Source organism: Anser cygnoides, chromosome 8 (genome assembly GCF_040182565.1).
Source record: "Anser cygnoides isolate HZ-2024a breed goose chromosome 8, Taihu_goose_T2T_genome, whole genome shotgun sequence".
NCBI lineage: Eukaryota > Metazoa > Chordata > Aves > Anseriformes > Anatidae > Anser > Anser cygnoides.
Genome location: NC_089880.1, coordinates 2,084,224 through 2,104,252, shown reverse-complemented (window position 1 = coordinate 2,104,252; position 20,029 = coordinate 2,084,224). Strand labels below are relative to the sequence as shown.

At 37.2% G+C, this 20,029-nt stretch overlaps 2 protein-coding genes across 9 annotated transcripts in view; one reads left to right on the top strand and one right to left on the bottom strand.

Moving 5' to 3' along the window:
* CCDC18 (coiled-coil domain containing 18) overlaps window positions 1-6,385 on the bottom strand; it is a 30,028-nt gene extending 23,643 nt beyond the window's left edge. For 7 of the 8 annotated variants that reach the window (XR_007164523.2, XR_007164522.2, XM_048067052.2 and 4 more), the window contains exons 1-8: window positions 6,229-6,385; window positions 5,595-5,737; window positions 5,267-5,417; window positions 4,859-5,026; window positions 3,680-3,789; window positions 2,646-2,774; window positions 1,462-1,558; window positions 552-673 (exon numbers count right to left, since the gene is read on the bottom strand). Coding sequence is in view for 6 of the 8 variants with exons in the window: in XM_048067052.2 (XP_047923009.2) it covers window positions 552-673; window positions 1,462-1,558; window positions 2,646-2,774; window positions 3,680-3,789; window positions 4,859-5,026; window positions 5,267-5,417; window positions 5,595-5,722 (905 nt within the window). In the remaining 2 variants the exon portion in view is untranslated. Of the gene's footprint in view, window positions 1-551; window positions 674-1,461; window positions 1,559-2,645; window positions 2,775-3,679; window positions 3,790-4,858; window positions 5,027-5,266; window positions 5,418-5,594; window positions 5,738-5,973; window positions 6,156-6,228 lie in introns of those variants that run through there. The other variant, XM_067001609.1, reaches the window with a different exon arrangement.
* A 32-nt stretch (window positions 6,386-6,417) lies between these two features.
* Window positions 6,418-14,626, top strand: TMED5 (transmembrane p24 trafficking protein 5). Its single transcript, XM_013186612.3, has 4 exons — window positions 6,418-6,744; window positions 8,590-8,687; window positions 9,364-9,547; window positions 11,707-14,626. Exons 1-4 carry the CDS (start codon window positions 6,574-6,576, stop codon window positions 11,923-11,925), a joined length of 672 nt encoding a protein of 223 aa, XP_013042066.2. The 5' UTR covers window positions 6,418-6,573; the 3' UTR covers window positions 11,926-14,626.
* Window positions 14,627-20,029: the final 5,403 nt, after the last annotated feature.

Below are 20,029 nucleotides of genomic sequence, written 5' to 3'. Positions count from 1 at the left end.
CTTCAGACCTGAGTGCAATCTCCCCATTGGATGCTGAGAAAAGCCTTCATTCTAGCTAGGGACTGACAAGATGGTGTGCAACAAGTAGGCACTCACACCTCACAGCGCAGGTGAACTCTTAGGGTGCTTTTTCACCAGCATGTATATTAGCAGACTGTAGGCAGCAGAACAGGTATACTACAAAAAAAAAAAAACAGAACACCCACACCTCCCACAGAAACTGTGGGCGAGCAGGGCAACCCATGCTCCCAGAAAGCTGTAGAAGTGTTGTTTGTAACTGTGAATGTGTGGCAGCGTGTGGGATTTGTTACAGAAGAGCATTTAAAAATCTGTAGGTGTATGCTAATATTTTTTTTTAATGTGTCTAGTATTAGGATCAATATCAACAATACAACAGAGAAACCTTAAGTATTCACGGATGCTGGTCCTGATCTGGTTTGAACTGTACAAATTGAGAAGCAGTTTACCGGTGACAGTTGAACATGAAATTTCTTCCCAAATAACTGTAACAGTAAAATAACTGTACAGAATTTTTTAAAAGCCTGTGTTACCTTAATTGCTCTTCTAGGATGTCGAGATCCTTCCTGTAGCTGATACAATTTTCATTCAACTTCTCTTTTTCTTTTTCACAATTCATTAAATATTTTTCCAAGGCTTCTTTTTCTGCTTGAACCTTAAAAAGTAAGTTTTCATTACTGTGTAGCAATAGTCTAGTTTTGAAGGTCGAGAGGTGGGGTGTTTTTTTTGCTATTGTATTTTAAGAAAAATACTATAAACACTATGCTGTTCGTTCCCTCCATGCACCCCCCTTGTTAAGCATATAGATAATTCTGTTGTGAGTAGAACGAGAATAGCAGAAAACATTCCCTCACCTCCCCCCACCCCATCATTTGGGAAAATGTAATGTCATTTTGTTTTAATATTTTAGGGCACATTTGAGGTTGGCAATCTCCTTCCAAAAGGAAAGAAATCAAATCAAATCAAAATTCTCCATACGAGACAACAGTCTGCAGCCTGTATAATTTCTCCTTCTGAAATTCAGGAAACATTTTGACCATTAGAACTGTGGGATATGAATTTTTTTATCTCAGCTGTTCTCTAGCATGCATTTCATTGGACAGATTATAAAGATGGAGTCAAAACAATTCTTTAAAAAGGATTGTAAACCTTTAAAAATACAAGATTCCCAGCTGCAGGCAAGAGACAAGAAATAGCAGCATTGTTAGGATACCTCAGGGACTTCAGGGATGAATAAGAACCACACTGTACAAAGTTTAAAACTGGATAAACTGGCGTTATCACCACCGACAGTTGCTTATCCCATTCCACCTCTCTTAAGACTTGCTCACCAACAACAGAAACAACTGATCCACCAGTGAAGCCATAGCTGTTTGCTGCCCAGCATACTAAAAGAAGGAAAATACTAAGAGTAGCAAAAAAAAGTAAAGAAAAGAAACCCACTTTTTCTAATTTTTCAATTATTTTCTCGTTATACTTTTTGAAAACTCTTGTCAGCTCCTCAGCATTCAACAAAGCTTCATTTCTTTGCTGTTCTGTTCTGCAAAGCAACATACAAATTTAAAAAAAAAAAAAAAAGAGAGAATTTCAATGATTAGTTAACTCCTTCCTCCAGTTATAGGAAACAGAAGAAACAACCAAATTAACAACTTCAGGTAATTTCCTTTCTCCTTCAAGATTCCCAAGCCCCTAGATAAAAAGTGTCACAAGGCATGAATACATTTTAAATGTGATTTTTGCATGGTAAATAAAATTCCAATAATACTATGAACCTAAAAATAAACATTTTTGATGCTGTTCAAAAAACACTTGCTATTTAAATAATCCTCCTGTCCCCTTGCCAGGTCTGATAGGAACTGATCAAAGGATAAATTATTCTGGGGATACTAGAGAGATGACATCAATAAGTGAAGGAAACAGACTTGGGTGGTATCAGGTAAACAAGCATTCAAAGAAGCACCCCCCACTGCCAACTGTTTCACTATTTTTCCTGCTTTCATAGTGCCCTTTTCAACTGTACCATACATATAAATAAAATTAAAGATAACATAAAAAACAGCCTGGTCTAGTGAAAGGTGTCCATGCCCATAGCAGGGGGGTTGGAACTGGGTGATCTTTAAGGTCCCTTCCAACCCAAACCATTTTATGATTCTCTCAGATCTAAGTTGCATTTCTATTGCTTTCCCCACACCTACCCCCAAAACACAGCACTGAGTACTGTTAACTAGTTCCATTCATCACAACATCATATACTTGAAACATAAAAAGCATATGATGTAGATTCTTGCAAGACAGAAACAAAAATAATTCAGGAAAAATACATTCTGGACAAATTTCAACACTAAAGAACATCTATTGTGAAGAGAAAAAAACATATGATAAACTGGATAAACAGCTAAATTACATTTTAGTGTAACGGATCAGCCTGCAACTACCAGCAAGCTTCAAGACAAAAAAAGCTTACTTAAAACAGCCTTTAAAGAAAGGCCAATTTCCCCTTTTCTTTTTTAAAGTAATATTGCTAAAGCATAGAAATAATTTGATTCCATAAATTAAACATCTGCCAAAAGGAATAAACACTTAAGCATTACTATTTTATATTTAGTTTATTAAAATCACTTAGTCACCTTTTTCCTTGCTTGCTTTGTTCAATTAACTCCATTTTCAGATTTTTATAGTCCTTTTTATATCTGTGCAACATGCTTTCTCTTTCCATTATTGTTTTCTGGCTTTGCTCTAGTTTATCTTCTGCATCTCTGGCAAACAAACAAAGAGTGATTTAAAAACAGGAGTTTTTCATAAAGAAACCTTTTAAAAAAAATGAGGAAGGCAAGGAGTGGAAACTTTTCTGCACACGCTGTTTGACAAGAGCTAGTCAAACATACTGCAACTCTCAAAACTAGGTTTGGAACAACCCACAGCTTCCAGATGGACCATAAAACTCCCCAGCATTATGTCTGGAGTGATGTTCAAACACATCAGTAGGCATCAGGTGTCACGGCTGCCAACGACCTAGATGACTGGGGTTATGTCATCTGAACACAGAAATCGCTATTTTTCTAGAAATACGTGACTGGCCAGCACATACACATGGTAAACAACACTAAGGTAAGGTAACTATTTTTACTCGTTTTGTGAAAAAGTTTTTGTGAAAATGGACTTTTGAGGCATTATATGAATATTATATAGCATGAGGTTTTAAGATAAACTGACAACCAGGTGTGTCTTCCTGACATCCTCTAGACATTGATTACATTAGCTTTATTTGGTCATTTGTGTTGATTAATATAGTCATAAAGAAAGAATCCTTTGTGCTACATGGTACACAGTCACATTTGAAAATATGGATGCTTGTTTATTATAGAAGTTGTACAGTCATGTATCATACAATCACTCTATTCAGTTATAAGTGCATTCATGTTCAGTGTAGATTGTAAACTGGTTTCTTTTCCCTTTACTATGTTTTTCCCTTTCTTGATGTGCATTCTCCATATAGGATGTATGCACAAAATAGAACACCTCCCTCCTTAGATACATTGCTCTAAAAATGAAAGCTTCAAGCCCTACATTACATGACCCACAATGAAACAGTAATTATGTAATCCTAAATAAACAGATGCAACTAGAAAGCAGACCACAATAGCATTACGAAGTGCATTACCTTAGAATTTTATCTTGAGCTGAAACTTCTGCTTCCAGATTTACAATCCGTTCTTCTAACTTAGGAATGCTGACTAAACGTGTACCTAAAGTTGATTCAAGATAAAAAATCTGAAATACAAACATATTTAAGGCTTCATTAGTGCTTGCGTATATACCTTTAGATGAGACGCTTGCAAACTATCTGCCTACTGAATGACACAGTGCTCTTCACTTTGCGGTAGAAGATGCTTGTTCATATAACACAAACTGACCTCCAACTTTCTGCTCTTTTAATATCCTTCCAGTTCCCTAGCACCATTCCAGCTTGATATGCTGTCTAGCAGAGAGTGATTTCTTTACACGTTGATCTTGTCTCTGTCTTTTTCCCCAAAGGTTTATGTTCCTCTATTTGTTCTTTCCAGACCAGACAGACAAATATTTTGCTTATCTACTTATTTGCACTGCCTTGGAAATAGCAATTGTCAAACAAAAAGAATTAAGCATAGCTATATTTTATCAGTGTTACATATAAACGAAGAATAACAATTGCCCTAAAAAGTATATATACAAAGCGTATATTAAATCAGTAATGATTAACTACAATAATTCCTTCTAATTCATCTTCTCTTTTTCAAAATAGCAATACGATTCAAACCCAAGATGTTATTTTTCATTTCCTAGACAAATGACTACTATGCGTTATTACTCACATTAATATAGCTCAGAAAAATACAGTCACACAAACATACAGTACTAAATACATCATTGAACTATTCTCTTATATAACTTATTCTTCTATCTCTTTATTAGCAAACTAAGATTTACAAAGTGAAGAGCAGGAAAGGCTTTTCCCCCCCTTGATTTATCTCCTTGTATAACAATTTATCATTCCAACTTACTTGTATTCTATGACTTATTGGTTTTAAGATTAAATTTTGGAACATGAATAGAGAAAATTAATAGATATTCTGTTCATGGAGAAATAGATTCCAAACTATTCTGTTCCAAAATTATTGCTGAACTGTACTAAACAGTACTGTGACTATTAAAAAAACGTATAGAAGATTTAAACAAACTTTAAATATTAAAGTTGAATACAATAAACAAAACAACAACAAAAAAAACCACATCAGAAGTCATGGTCCCTAGTGTTTTTGTTTGTTTGTTTTTGAAAGCAAATACATTTAAAGATACGTACTCTTGTTTTTAACTGCATCAATTCCAAGTTCATTGCTTCAGTTCTATTCTTTAGGTAGTGGTTCTGAGAAGCCACAGATGCATTTTGCTCATGAAGATCATTCATCTTCTCCCTAAGACGTTCATTTTCTTCCACAGATTTATCATAAGTTATAGGTGTCAATTCAGACTAGACATAAAAAAAATGTATTTTTATCTCTACATACATGTGCATATGTCAGCAATATATACACCATTGGAATCTCTGCAGAACAAATATATGTATATCATATTACGTTTAAAGAGTGCTCTGTGATACAGCTACCCAAGGATAAAGTGTATGGAAGTTCTAAGAGCAAGAAAATTTCATAAACATAGAACATAAAACAAACAAAAGCAGTAAAAAAAACTTATCAAGTGCAATATTTACTTCAGATTTTCTTTGAAAATCCTGGCGAGATGTTCTACCAGCAATCTTCTTGCAGTTGGAAGAGCACTGATAGTTGCAGTTAGGCTGAACAAGGTCCTCCAGGGTGAGGTCTGCAGTTTCATCAAAGCAGTTGTCAGAATATTCACTTGTACTAGTGCCGGGGGGAGAGTAAGAAGTTGTTACCCCACTTTATTATTTTCAAGTTGCTCATAAAGAGTACTCAAGAGCAAAACACTAAAGTAACTACTTGCAGTAATCTGCTACACTCAGTAAAACAGATTTACGCTACAAGTGACAGGCCACTCTTAATTCCCAAACACATTCATACCTGGAAAGCTCTTCCCCTAGACTTTGTAGACTTTTTTCAGTTCTCCTCAGCTGATCTCGTAACGACTGTACATTTGCAACCAGTTCTTCATCAGCACTTTCAGAACGAGTCCACACAGTACACTCCATTGGTACCACACTTGGCTAAGATGTTAAAACACCGTTAAATGTATGTGAATACTACTTGCAAATATATTTTATAGTTTTAAAGATAATTTAAAAATTTAAAACTTAAAAGAGAAAAGAAAAAAAATATTTCCAAATGTAAACACACATTTCACACACCACCTCTTCTTACATTCACTAGCACTAGATAAACAACACTCTGTACAAACGCAATGTTTAACTTATGGCCCTATTAAAGAAAAAATGTCCTGTACCTACTCATGAAGTAGGAGCAGCTTCGTGAATTTCTACTGAGGAAACCTGTGGACGAGCTGCTGCGGGCAGCACGGTGACAGACAGGCGTGACAGAAGGAGCCCGGGCACAGCCCCGCCGCCGCTGACGAACGGCTGGGAGATGCCCGTGCCCCCCGCCCACTGCAGCTCGCCGCCTGTCGCGACGATTTTTGAAAATTAATTCTGATCTCTTCTATAAAGAGCTGCACACAGCTCCTGAAGTAAGGAAAACGTACCCGCGGGCGGCGGGAGACCCCCAGAAGACGTGTGTCTGTCCGTCCGTCTGCGAGCTCCCCTCAGCCGCTCCGATCCGCTTCGAGCCGCGCGGTCCGTTAGCACCGGCCCCGCCTCCCTCTTCCCTCTTCCCTCTTCCCTCTTCCCTCTTCCCTCTTCCCTCTTCCCTCTTCCCCCCTCCCCCCTCCCCCCTCCCCCGCCGGGCGCACGCGAAGCGCTCCTCTGCCTCCGCCTCTCCCCGCCGGGAGCCCCCACGGCGCCTGCGTCAGCGCCGCTGCCCGGGAGCGGGCAGCGCAGCGCCCGGCGGCGCGGTGCATTGTGGGTGGGCGGGGGTCCCGGCGGCCGCCATGGCGCCGCGGGCGGTGCTGCTGGTGCTGGCGGCGGGCTGCGCCGTGCTGGGCGCCGCCGAGTTCAGCCCGTCCCTGGACAGCGACTTCACCTTCACGCTCCCCGCCGGCCGCAGGGAGTGCTTCTACCAGCCCATGCGCAAGGAGGCCTCGCTGGAGCTCGAGTACCAGGTCGGGGGCGGCGGGGCGGCGCGGGGTGCCGGCGTCGCCGTGCTGCTGGGACAACGGCGCTGCCGGGGGGAGGCCGCTGCTCTCCCTTCTCTTTGGGGATGTAACAGGTTCTTGTGCTGTACCAGGTCTCCAAGTTGCCGCCCTCTAAAACAGAGGGGAAAAAAGTAGAAATTGGGCTTCTGTGCCCTTGTGTAGTGGCAGCCCGACACCGTGAGCAGAGCTGCTGCGGGTGCGCATAACGCCTCCCTGCCTGTCGCTGCTTGTACTAAACACCTTTTGTCTCCGTGAGGAAAGTTTTCCAAAAGCAGCCTTATTTAACTGGGCTCCCAGAGAGGCCCTGCTGCCCTTCCTGCTACTCTACGTGCTGCTTTCAGAATGGGGCAGGATCTGCCCCCTGCTCCTTGTTTTCCTCTTTCCCAATTAAAATACAAAGCTGATAATCCCACTTGTTTTCTAATTATTTTTGTTCCATGCAGAACTGAAACAGAATCAAAGACTGAGGTGTTCAAGCTTTTTTCATGCAGTCTTCTCTAACCAAAACTGAAGCTTAAAATAAAATCCTACTTTAAAACGTCAGTGCAAAATAATCATAGCAGACCTTTATTTTTTCTTAAAGAGAAAACAAATGTATTTAACAGGAGACTTATTTCTCCTCAAGCATAAATTTCTTGTGCTACTATTAAAAGTAGTGATTCATCTTTCTACTTGAACATGGAAAACGCACTCCATGTTACTTGAAATACTATCCTGAATTTCTAATGGCCAAAGCCTAGGGTGTTTAAGGTGGAGAGGCAGGTTGTCCTCCGGTGACATAATGCAGTAAATGCTATGCTGATAGGAAGCTTTCTTCCTGTATGTTTAGGTTGTATTATAGCCCTAAAGGTGTATCACTATGTATGGTTTTCTTTCTATCAAATGTTAGTGATTCATTTTCCCAGCCTTTTCTTTTTTTGGTAAGTCTCCAGCATTGCTTCCAGTTGGTGTAAACTTTGCCCTCAATTTCAGCAGGACTGCTGTGCTCAAATAGCTCACTGGAAAGCAAACATGGAGCTAAGTAATGTCATAAAAATGATGCCACTCTGCACCCGCAGCCCCCCACGCAGTCACTACCTCCCTACAGAGAAGTCTCCAACACAACAGATGTGGTGACCCAACTGTAGCCGTGTCATAGTTAAAGCAGCACAGCTTTGTAATACTGTATACATTTACTATGAGTCTAGAAACAAAATGCCTTCCATCCCTTCTGCTTTGGGGAAATGAGAATGCCCTGGGAGAGGTTAGACCTTAAATCTGCATTAAAAGGTGAGAAGTTCTGTGGCACATCTTTAATTGGTGTAACAAGTCCAGTCCTGTCTTCTATGCTGTCAGTTCACCCAACAAGGAGATCTTAGGGATGATGCTGCATAGATTATGTTCTTACACAAATATATACGGGTATACATGTAACCTTTGTTGTGAAATTTCTTTGCAACCACAGGACGAATACTGGTATTTGTTCATCAATGATGCGTCATAGAAATGCCAGGTTTAGCTGTCTGCTGGTACTGCAAGGCTGCCTAACCCTGTTCCTTGATGAAATTGTATGCGTTTTTAAAAACATTATGGAAATGTTCAATATAAGCCCAGTCTTGCATAATTAGATCATATTTAGTTTAAGATTTGAAATGGTTAAAATGCTCTTGGGTTGAACCAGTTTCTAATTTGTTTCAAATTAACTTGGTATGAACTCATACAGACAGGTTCAGATTTCAGATCTTTCTCTGTTCCCCTACCTAAAAGCATTACCTTCATCAATGTAACCACGAATTGCACTGGTTGGAGGATTTTTGTTTGTTTGTTTCACAGGTTCTAGATGGAGCAGGATTAGATGTTGATTTTCATCTACTCTCCCCAAAAGGTGAAACTTTAGTTTTTGATGAAAGAAAATCAGATGGAGTTCATACGTAAGTTTAAAATCTTTCAAGTGTTACATAAAGCATTTTTCTGATTTCTTTAGCAAATACATCTAAAATGAAGGCTGAGTACTTTTTTATTATTTTTTTGTATTATAGAAGACTTTTTATTAGGACAGTTTGAGAATACCAGTTATATGTTTATAAACATCTCTTTTTATATGGATCTTGCCATGAAGTTAAGTATACTTTTATTTTAACGGTAACAGTTAATGGTCAGTGAACAAAAATAATTAGTGTGGAGTTGAAAAAAGTCTCCACATATAATAGTAAAAGATCTTTTTAGGCATATAAACAGTATAACTCAAAAGTACCCTCTTTTTCCAGTCCTTTTATCAAGATATGTATTAATCACTGGTATTTTACTGTGGAGTATAAGAATTCCACTCATAATATAGCTTCTTCTTTATTGTTAACAGTGATTCAAAATTCAAATAAAATTAAATTAAGTTGTTATCTTCGTGATTTTAAGCCTTTAGTCAGTGGAGTGGTTTTGCTATGACTAACCAATCTGTAATGTATTCTTAATTTTATATAAAAAACTTATTCAGTTTTTCCTAAGTGTATGTTTGTCTTTCTTAAAGAGAAAAAGCTCACTTACAGAACTTGCTCTTTGAGAACCATCACGGAAGGTGTAGCTAATTTAATGACATGCTTATATACACAGGGTGGAAACAGAAGATGGGGATTATATGTTCTGCTTTGACAACACATTCAGTACCATTTCTGAAAAGGTGATTTTCTTTGAACTGATCCTGGATAATATGGGAGAAGAAGGTCAAGATCAAGAGGACTGGAAGAAGTATGTTACAGGCACAGATCTTCTAGATATGAAACTGGAAGACATTCTGGTTAGTATTTGATACTTAATACTTCTGAATGTAAGACTACTTGGAAAAAAGATTTACTGCCATTCAGTCTTGGTCTGTCATGTCATCCTGGAAACTCTTCCAGTCCCATATTTTTTTTCTACTGATACATGAAGCCTAGCACCATCAATCTCATGCTTCCCCACAGAAACTTGAGAATATTTTTGGAATAGACCCTTAATCAGCAAGAAGAAACTGTGTAGCCATCAAAGTAATTCCTTTTCCCATTCAGCTTCCTTTCTTCCTATTGCTAAAATGGGACACTTTTCCCTTGTAGCAATTAAATGAATGTTTATACCATTAAAATATTACTTAATCCCAATGATGTAGTTAGAATCTGCTTAGATTTTTATCATATGTTTGAGAAATACTGCTTAAGCCTCTTGTTCCCATCTCTGTAGAAGTGGCTCAGCCAGCACATGGGTTAATTCTTCTCTTCTTGTTTTTATATTTTGTCTTCCCAATTTTATTTCCAACTTCCCACCTAATAAACAGACCAGGAAGTAACCTATACTGTGCTGCAGGTTCACCCCTGCTGGTGTTCTGATGACATCTGGAAGAGCAATAGTGAACCATCGTTAGGGCTGCTGAGCATGGTGCTACTGCTGAAGTACATGGAGAGAAGTAGATGCTATATGTTACTGGTGTGGCAGAGATACTGCACATTATGTCCCGAGGCCCCAAGCAACTGCAGGCAACACTTCACAGAGACCCCAAGAAAATGTGAGACCTGCTGTCATAGCTGCTTTGCTTCTATTTTTTTCTTATTTAAAGCATGCTTAAGTCAATCTGGATCCAGTCTACAGTCACAACAGCCACCGTTAGGATTTTCAGTTACTATGAACGGTGACGCTTGCTTAAGCTGTACGCTGGTCCTGTTTGCTCTAGGGTGAAAACAGCTGCCCACTCACAAGCTTTTATTTCTTTTCATCACTAAATGATTACTTTTAGATTTCTCTAGAAGCAGAACATTGTTTGGTGCTCCTGGAACACTGCTAGTGTTTGTTACGATGCAGAATTGTTACGATGCAGAAAAAATTTGTTTGCTGTTAACTATTTACATCAGATCTATGTATCTACTTAAGACAAAAAATAGCATCCACAAAGACTGAAGACTCTTGTAAAAAAAAAAAAAAAAAGGTACTCTATTCCTTGCAACAAGCAAAATGCAGATTTTTAAACATTTGAACAAAATGTTAAAGATGACAGATCTTTTACATGTGTATGGTATATTTTTAACCAGGGTCAGTCAAACACTGAATCTGAGAAGCCAGCCAGATCTTCTTTAAACCAGTAGTCAAGCCAATTACAGAAAATAATTACTATAGGGGAAATTGTGAAGAAAATCCCTCTTGCAATAATCACAAAAAAATAGGTGAATTTGAGTTACTTATGTAGATACAAATATCTCTTCCAAAAGGAAAAAAGGCAGGGCTTGTCTTTATTTGAGGGCTTTACAGATCTTATAATTTTTGTAATGTTAATATTAGTGTTTGATGTCATTGTTCCCTTAGTCAAGTTATGGCGTTATTTGCAAGTTCAATGAGGACTTTAATAAATACTGAGTGCTACTGTGAAAGCATATGGCCACTACTGTGAAAGCATAAAACAGAATATGGGAATATAACATTACTATACTTTTTTTTCTTCTCCTACAGCTATAATCTTGATAGTAGGTTGCATTAAAAAGTACCTTAACTTGATTATCCAGCAGAAAAACCTACATTTGTCTTCTAGTACATCACTTGTTTTAAGACTAATCCATTAGAGGTAACTGCTTTTTACTTTTCTGAGTACCTGGAATCACATTTCCCTAAGATACAACTGAATATTAAAAAATGATTTTAGGTTTGATTTCCCTCCCACATCCCTATCCTCCTGTGAAAAGGAAAGACAATCACTGTTCTATGATGATTCTATGATATTGCTGTATAACCTTAATGCTACTTTAATTAAGCCTTTTTAGTGACATATGACAGGCTAGATAAATTCATGAAAAACCTGCGAACAGGTACACATTTTAAACTGAAGTTAACTGTCTACTTGGCAAGAAATTAAAAGTAGTAATACAGTTTCAGTATTTGTTGCAAGCTATTAAGTGTTGTTTTTTCTTCTAAATATATTCTTTTGTTACTTACTAGGAATCCATCAACAGTGTCAAAGCCAGATTAAGCAAAAGCGTCCAGATTCAGACCCTGCTCAGAGCATTTGAAGCTCGCGACCGAAATATACAAGAAAGTAACTTTGACAGAGTGAATTTCTGGTCCATGGTCAACTTGGGAGTAATGGTGGTGGTATCAGCTGTTCAAGTTTACATGCTGAAAAATCTCTTCGAAGATAAGAGAAAAAGTAGAACTTAATATTCAGTATGGCTATAACAGTGTAACAGGTGGCAGGGGAAGGAGGGCAAAAACTGCTACAGGAAAGAAAATATTTTTCAGATTCCTTTAAACTTGTAATAGACACATCAGGTTTTCAATTCTTATGTTTTGGGGTTTTGTTTTTTATCATGAACAGAATGCCTTGCCCCCTGCTCTTCCATTTTTTGCAACTACTATTAACAAACATTCTTTATGCTTGTAGCATTTGTTAACGATCATTAATGACCAGCTTATGAGCAAGCAGTGCAGCAGAATGCTTGTTGCATATGCAAAGTAATGTTAATACTGTTTGGTTTTCTTTTCAAATTCACAGAACTTAAAATAGTAACTCTAGCAATGGGTTTATTTGCTGGTGAACAGTGAGTGAATTTACATATGTGCCTAAGCATTTATGGGATTGGGACCCACAGGATTAGTCTGGTGTTGCTGTCATTTATTTTCAAAATTACATGTCTTAAGAAGTCCTTAGCTTGTAGTGTACAGCGTCATGGAGAAACACTGGGCTAACATTGTGAGAACAAAGAATTTTTTTATTTAATATATAGGTGACTAACATCAGCACTTTAAAAGAAAAAAAAGCACTGTCTGTGAAATTGGGGTGATGTTGAACAGAACTGGAGAAAATAGATGCCATTCCTGTTCATAAATCTTGTTTCTGATAGCTGTACAACCCTATTTTTCTTTTTGGCTGTTACATAAGATTCAAGAAACAACTGACTATAGGGTATACAGATCAAAGCACACACACAGAAGAATGGTTTGTGAAGGCTATGCAATATTAACCTCATGTAGTAGGTAGCTTCTCAAGAAGTTCTTTCTCATGTTATTCTTTCCCTTTTGTAAGGGGGGGGTGTATCCTAGTATGTGAAAACATTACCTTAAAGTTATTTTTGTAGTCTCGAAATCACTTTTATTTACCTATTTCTTTTATTAGTTTTTGTCTACTACATGGGTATGACTAATGCAGCAGTTAAGTGACTTACAGGCATCAAAAACCAAAGCTCTTCAACTAAACTTTCCCCTTTTGCTCACCCTAACCAGTCTTTTAGGTGGGTGAGTACACTCAGATCACATAAGCAGCATTTGTATACCTAGCTATTTATATGAAAAGGCATGAATTAAGTGAGCTTCAGATTTTAGGATCAAAGGAACGTGCCATATGCCTCAACTAAAGCAAAGCCATCCTCAAATCACTAATGTGTAATTTCCAGATGAAATGGCTTTTAGCAGCATAGTAAGATTATGAAGAACGTTTGCTTAAAACCCCTGGTGTGTGAGTTATTTTTTTAATAATTCAAACTTAGTCTATTTTACAATGTGACAAGTCACAGTAATTTCCTGTATGAATGTGTTAAACTATTTCATCACAGAAGTGTCTGAATGACAGCATATGTGTGAAAAGCAAAATTGCAACTTGGAGACTTTCTGTGAATAAAGTTATTATATGGAAATAAGACAGGGTCACTATATGAATAAAGAAACACCGATACAGTCTTAGTTACTAGCAAGGGCTACAGTACATAGCAACAGTGCTTCAACTTCGGACAGTGGGACCTAGCCATAGTATTTCTAAATAGTTTTTATAAGCAGAAGTATTATTCCTTACAAAACCTGTTATAGAGGACTGCAAAGTATGCTGAGCTACTTCTTCCTTCTGCAAATCTGTGGCTGAGATAAGATTGTTTATCTTCAGGTTCTGCATGTCTTTTTTCCACGATGTCCTGAATGAGAAAGCTTACTCCTGTGATCAGAACATAGTCTAGGAAACATTGATTCTTTCTGCTGGAATGGCAAATAATATTTTCATGTTATTTCTCCCATACATCTCCCAATATCAATATACTGTGTAGCTACATCCGGACATAAGCTGAAGCTCACTGGAATCAGCTTCCAAATTTTTGATCTGGTCCCTTCAGGGCAAGCAAATCAAGATTCTTAGGTCTCCGTCCCTTTTTCTAGAAGATCTCTCTTTGCTTGCATCACTCAAAATGTGATGCTACAAAACATCTGCAAAATGCTGGTACAGTTCTGAAGCTGTGACCAAGACATCTACCTCTTACACCAAAGCTACTGGATTCTAGCTGTCAGCTTAGACTTCCAAGAGATAAACTCTGCCACCTTTTTCAAGGACACCTCAAGGAATTAGGTTTGCTAACAATTCTGCTGTGCTTCTCTGACAAAGGTTATACGTTCACTAGCAAAACAACCGCTCATCTTTTTTGTCTAGTGTATTCGCTTAAGCTGCTCATGAAAGGAGACTTCTCTGGTAAGACAAAACTGAACTGCAGCAGTTTCTCACAGACAGTCAGAGACACAACAGTCTCTGGTAGAAGGAAAATAATGCAACAATTGTCAGAGGTTATCTGAAAAATTGTTTTGTGATTAAGAGCTCTTGCTATATTTTCTCCCCATTCAAGGCTTACTGTAGAAAACTAAACAGGGAAAAACTGTCACTGTGCTTTGATAGTGGCAGCTGGAATGCTTATCATAGGTGAAGGATTTGGCATTTAAATTTGCCATTAAATAAAATCTTATTTGGATTTTGAAGACTAGATTGCTTTTGATTGTATAAAATTTACAAAAGACAACGTCAATCTACAATTTTTTTCTTAATGGACTTTTTATTCAGAATTAAGTTTTAAGACTTGAAAACATTGAATAAAATTATGCAATACCCTGAGATTTTCAATAAATGAAGTTTATTTCAATAAATGAAGTTTAAACCTGTGTTCTTCATTTTATAATGAAGGAAGGATGCTTTCTGCAAAAAGATCAAGCATGCTAAGCTAAGAAGAACCTTGCTTTTAAGTAATGCAGCTTTCACATTTCTTCCTTGTGCATTGGTCAAATACTGTTCTAATTCACTCTAATCCAAAATCAATTTTATCAATGCAAATAGATTAAGATTTACATCAGTGTCAGATCAGAATTTGGCACTAACTTCTAATCTTTGCAACAGAAAAACATACTTAGTTTTGAAGTTATCAAATGCATGTCAGAGTCCAAATTTAAAAATATCCCTTGTTGCACGTGCAGTTCACTACACCAACCCAGAACTGAGTAGCCTTCATGCAGGCAATGGGGTTAGGAACAATTCTGGGAAGAACAGCAGGGACTGTCTTGTGCAAAACTATAGTAGAGGTCAGTAATACTACTGAGAGCAGTAATAAATAAAATGTTTAACAGTAATTAGAGTTACTCCTTGGTACAGTGCTTCTGCAAAGTACAAGGCAACATTCAGTTATTGCAGTAACTGAATTGCAGTATTATATTTATTCGTCCAGGTCCTGATTGCATTGTAGACAATGAATTCATGCCAAAAGAAATAACCACTGAACTTTTGTTATTCTTCCCTCATCCTGGCTATGAAAGAATGCAGAAATATTGTGACATTCCCAGCTAGAAATCTGCATTTAACAAGGCATTCTCTGTCTTCCAAAATAAGCAACATACCATTCACCCTCTGGTGTGGAAGGCCTGCCTTAGCATTATTTGTTTCTTCCACAAGAGAAGCTTTTCTCCATCTGCTGAAGTAATTCCTTAAAATTTAAGGCTATGTATATTTTAAAATTTCACCAAGACCTAACAGATAGAATTCAAAATGTACTGTTATAATTTACAATAGAATAAACTAGTTCATTACTCAAGGCCACTCTAAACTGAAAATAATCACATGTACTTAGAATTAGTACTGTGAATTCACAAAGAGCTTCAGCTTCTATTAACATCTATTAGCAACTACCATAGGTAAGAAAATCTTGTGCAACAACATATTTGAGAAAGATGAAGAATGTACCATTCATTTAATTACTATGATAGAAGTCATTTTAATTGTGTGTGTGGTTGTTTTTTGCTGTTGTCGGTTTTCTTTTTATTAACAGTGATAATTAGAATGATTACTGTCATAAATGAAAAAAAAAATGACAAAAATAGTCTTGGTTAAAATCAGACTTCCAGTTAAAAGTAAAACCTTACATTTGTAAGTACTTAAGTCTCGGTGGCATGATTTACTTCAAATAATGAACCAAGTTTGGAGAATTCACAAGGCAGTAAAATTGCGGCAACCTTCTGGTAGAAGGCGTTTAAAGGGAGGCAAGCCAATTTTAAGTATTAGTATTACTAATGCAAAGTGACCAAGGCATGTCAAGGAAATATAAAAGTCTAACTCGCTTCCTCCGCAACAGTACTCTATCACAAAAACTCACTGCTCATATAGGAGGAATGTTAGTACAGAAGTGAATAAGCACCACATTCATAAATTATTGCACAGCAGATCAAAAGCTGTAGGCCTTGCCTTAGGGAATGGTTTTGTTTTCAAAACCAACAATTTACTTAAGGCAACTATTTTAACACAGGTGAAAATGTATAGTAAATGTTAATAGTAAACATACCTATACTGCTGAAGCTTCATCAGAAGCATTTGAATTACATCATCTTCTCTCATGCTATCAATTGCTACAGTTGAGGATAGCTAGTAAGACTTGGAAACCCAAGCAGCTCACAAGTCCCTTTCTTCCATTTCTGGAAACAAGATACCGTTCTTCACTGTCCACCTGCTACCTGCCAAATTGGAATACAGGTGTGTAAGGAAGAGAGAGTTGCCAAGAGAAAAGCTATAAAAGTGCATTATCTATAGTCTGTATCTTTATTTCAAACTAAATGTTAAAGCATTAGAAAATACTTAATGTTGAGTCAAGGTCATTTTTGTTATGCTTGAGGATTCTAGGGAGTGGTGAAACTCCAAGTAAAAGATACCCATGACTGTTCACTCACAGTTCTATCAATCCTAGTCCCAATTAATGAGAAGACTCTTAATTACATTTTCTGAAGAGACAGTAGACACCCTGACACCCTCCAAGCCCTGAGGATGCTTCATCCATTATTCATTTATGCTGTCTCTGAAAGCATTATTTTAGACTTCTCTTCCACAAGATGACACCACAACACCGGGAAGAAGGAAGTAGGCTCAGGTGCCATTGGCGTACTTACCTCTCAGTGACTGCAGGGCATGTGAGCACATATAATACCTGGGCTCATTATCACAAGCAGAGAAGAAAAAGCATGGGAGGAGAGAAGGCAAGGACCTGCTTTTTTTTTAATACATATATATATATATAGTCCTTCAACGGCTGTCTTTTTAATAAGGATTTCACAGCCCACTTAAAAACTTTCTTAGAAATAATAATTTCTCAATTAAATACAATTCAAGTTGTTTCTCATTGCCCTTCCAGGATGTGTATATTTGTACACATATGTATACATGTACACTTTTCTGCAAGAAGCCAGCTATCCTCCCTAAGTCAGTTCGTCAGCAAGGACAATTCCAAGTGTGTTTTTGTAGAAAAAGCATCCATTTCCCTAACTCAGAAACTGTTACTTGATCAGTTCTTAGTTCTACCTTTTATTTCCCCCTCCTTTTCTGGCTCCTTTTTTCCTCCTGCTATCACTACAAATATATTCAGGCATCCTAAAACCTGAAAACATTTGCAACAGTTTATTCATTACTTACTTTTCCCTGAATTTCCAACCATTGTGTATAACCTCTAGAATTTCATGCAACCAATTTGTCAGATTATGAATACCAAGCTACAGCAAGCAGGTGAGAACACAAAACAGGCGGCTTATGACATTCTCAGTAACGTTCATGAATGAGGAAAAAGTATATGTAGAAAGCTATCACTGCCAAGTTGGGTGGTGAATGAATGCAATAATAGCAACAGTTTTGAGTATTCATTAGGACATGACAGAGCACAAATGAAGTACTTCAAAATGGTGTTTACAAAAGAGCAGACTATTTACAGCAAGATAAAAACATTAATTAGCTTCTTGCTGTCAAGCAGGTTTTGCAGAAATACATAAAATATAAATGAGCTTATTCGAGTAATCCTGCAGATTTCCAGATTGCAAGTTAATGCTACTGCACTGGACATTAAGTATTTCAAGAGAAGACAAGGAAACCAAATCCACATAATAGTCAATCAATGCCAAACACAAAATTGGCTAAAAATTGAAAGAACAGAATATTGTCAAACAAAGAAGCTGGAAATAAGTTAAAACAATTGAAAAATCCTCACTGGTGAATTCATATCAGTGAATAGAGTAGGACAAAGATATGTAAAAACTGTATGAGCTACAGCTGTATTTGAGAGACTAAAATCTTCAAGGCAAAATACTTTCGTATGAATAAAAGCCAACTTGATCTGATGGTATATGGCTCTCAATGAAGGAACATGACAAAAAGTAGCAGAGATGAACTAGCTGAGAGGAACATTAGCATCTAATATTCTTTTCTGTTCTGCATTTGTGAGTTACCAAACTACTACGCTATCACAGACAAAAGGTGGTGGTTTTCAATGTATGACAGGAGTGATCCGAAATGAATACTAGAAATGAAAAATGAGTAACAAGAGTTAAAAACAGAGTATGAAGAATGCACTGGACATTGCTAAAACAGAGATAAACCATAAGAGTTTGAGTAAAATACCACAGTACAAAACCCCGTTTCATAGCTGCTGAAGGATGGAAGTGAAAGAATAGCAAAAGCACTGAATTCCAAGATCATTCTCACACTGTGCACAGCTTCTTTTTCTACTCATGTTTTGCTTTTCTAATTGCCCTAGTACTGTCTTTTTCAGAAAATGGTCATTCCCCTTTGAACTTTCTTTAGGGACTTCAAAAGACTCTCTCTTCTTTATATCTCATCTACAAATGATTCAATTTATTTAAAAAAATCAACTTTCCAATGAACTTACGGTTGACAATTCAATTTTTATTTTTTTTTCTGACTAAAATAGGATCTCAACAGACCTGACACCTCCACACTCCTGGTGTTTAGGCATCAGTTCCACACTGAACTGAAAAGTGACAGTTTGAAGCCTGAAAAATGTTACCTGCATAGCATTTGCAAGATCCAGCCTCTTCCCTCCTTGCACAGAACCGATGCTCCTGTCCAGTTCATCCTTATCATTGTGTTCTTATTATTGCTCAATCTCCGGTCTCAGTATGTGCCATCTGAATTCACCAATTTCCTTTTAAAATACAACACTAAAGATCACTTTAGTAGGAGGTTTCAAATACTTGACCATTTTCCTATTTATTCACTTATCTCTCCTCCTGCTCCCAAGACAAACTGCTTTTCTTCTCCTTCAAGACCACGTTTGGATTATTTGTCATCTTTCATATTAAATGACAATTTTGACATTCGTTTTTATATACCACAATGAAAGATCTTTCAAAATTACTTTGTAATCTCACTCAAAATGCCTGTCATGCATAGAAAAGCATAGAAAATTCCTCTTCAAGGAAAAGAGGAAAGAAAATTCCTCTTCAAGTTTTTGTTGTGAACAATGATTTGACAAGTAGTTTGCTATGATGTTTATTTCACATTTCTGACCAGCAATGTGCCATTATTTCTTTGCTGTCTTGCTCATTTATCTGATGCCTACATTTTTTTGAATGGTCTCTAAATAGAGTTCACCTACCTAAATACTACAGTAATACAAATAATATATAATGGAAAAATATCAAATCTGATACATAAGGAAACGGCTCTAAATCAGTGACCACAACAAAGCTGAATTACATATATTTACACACATGCATACATAAAATGATCAAGTCATACTAAAATGAAATCATTATGTACAGCAACATTTGTATTTTTTGTTAAGACACTCCATTACCACATACAGCAAAATTCACACAAAGAGAGAAAGGCATTTGTACTACTCTAGCCATAGCTTCAGCAGCACCATTGCAGCATTTTCCAGTACATGACATTTGTCACAGGGCATCTCTCAAGCACAGCTCAAACACTAGTTAGTGTCTATGCACAGGGCAAGTGTCTCTAGGACAGTAACAGGCAAGCCAGAGATAGAGGAATAATGGATGGGAGGAAGCCACCACGTATGTATTTCACAAAAATACAGAATCAAAACTCATTCTTCTCTCTCAGAAAATACACACATTTAATGTTCATCTTTAATTCTAAGAAAAAAGCAATTCCAAAAATACAAACTGAACATCAGAGTCAAGTCAACCATCATAATAAAATGAAACAATGACATTCACAATAGTTAAGTCT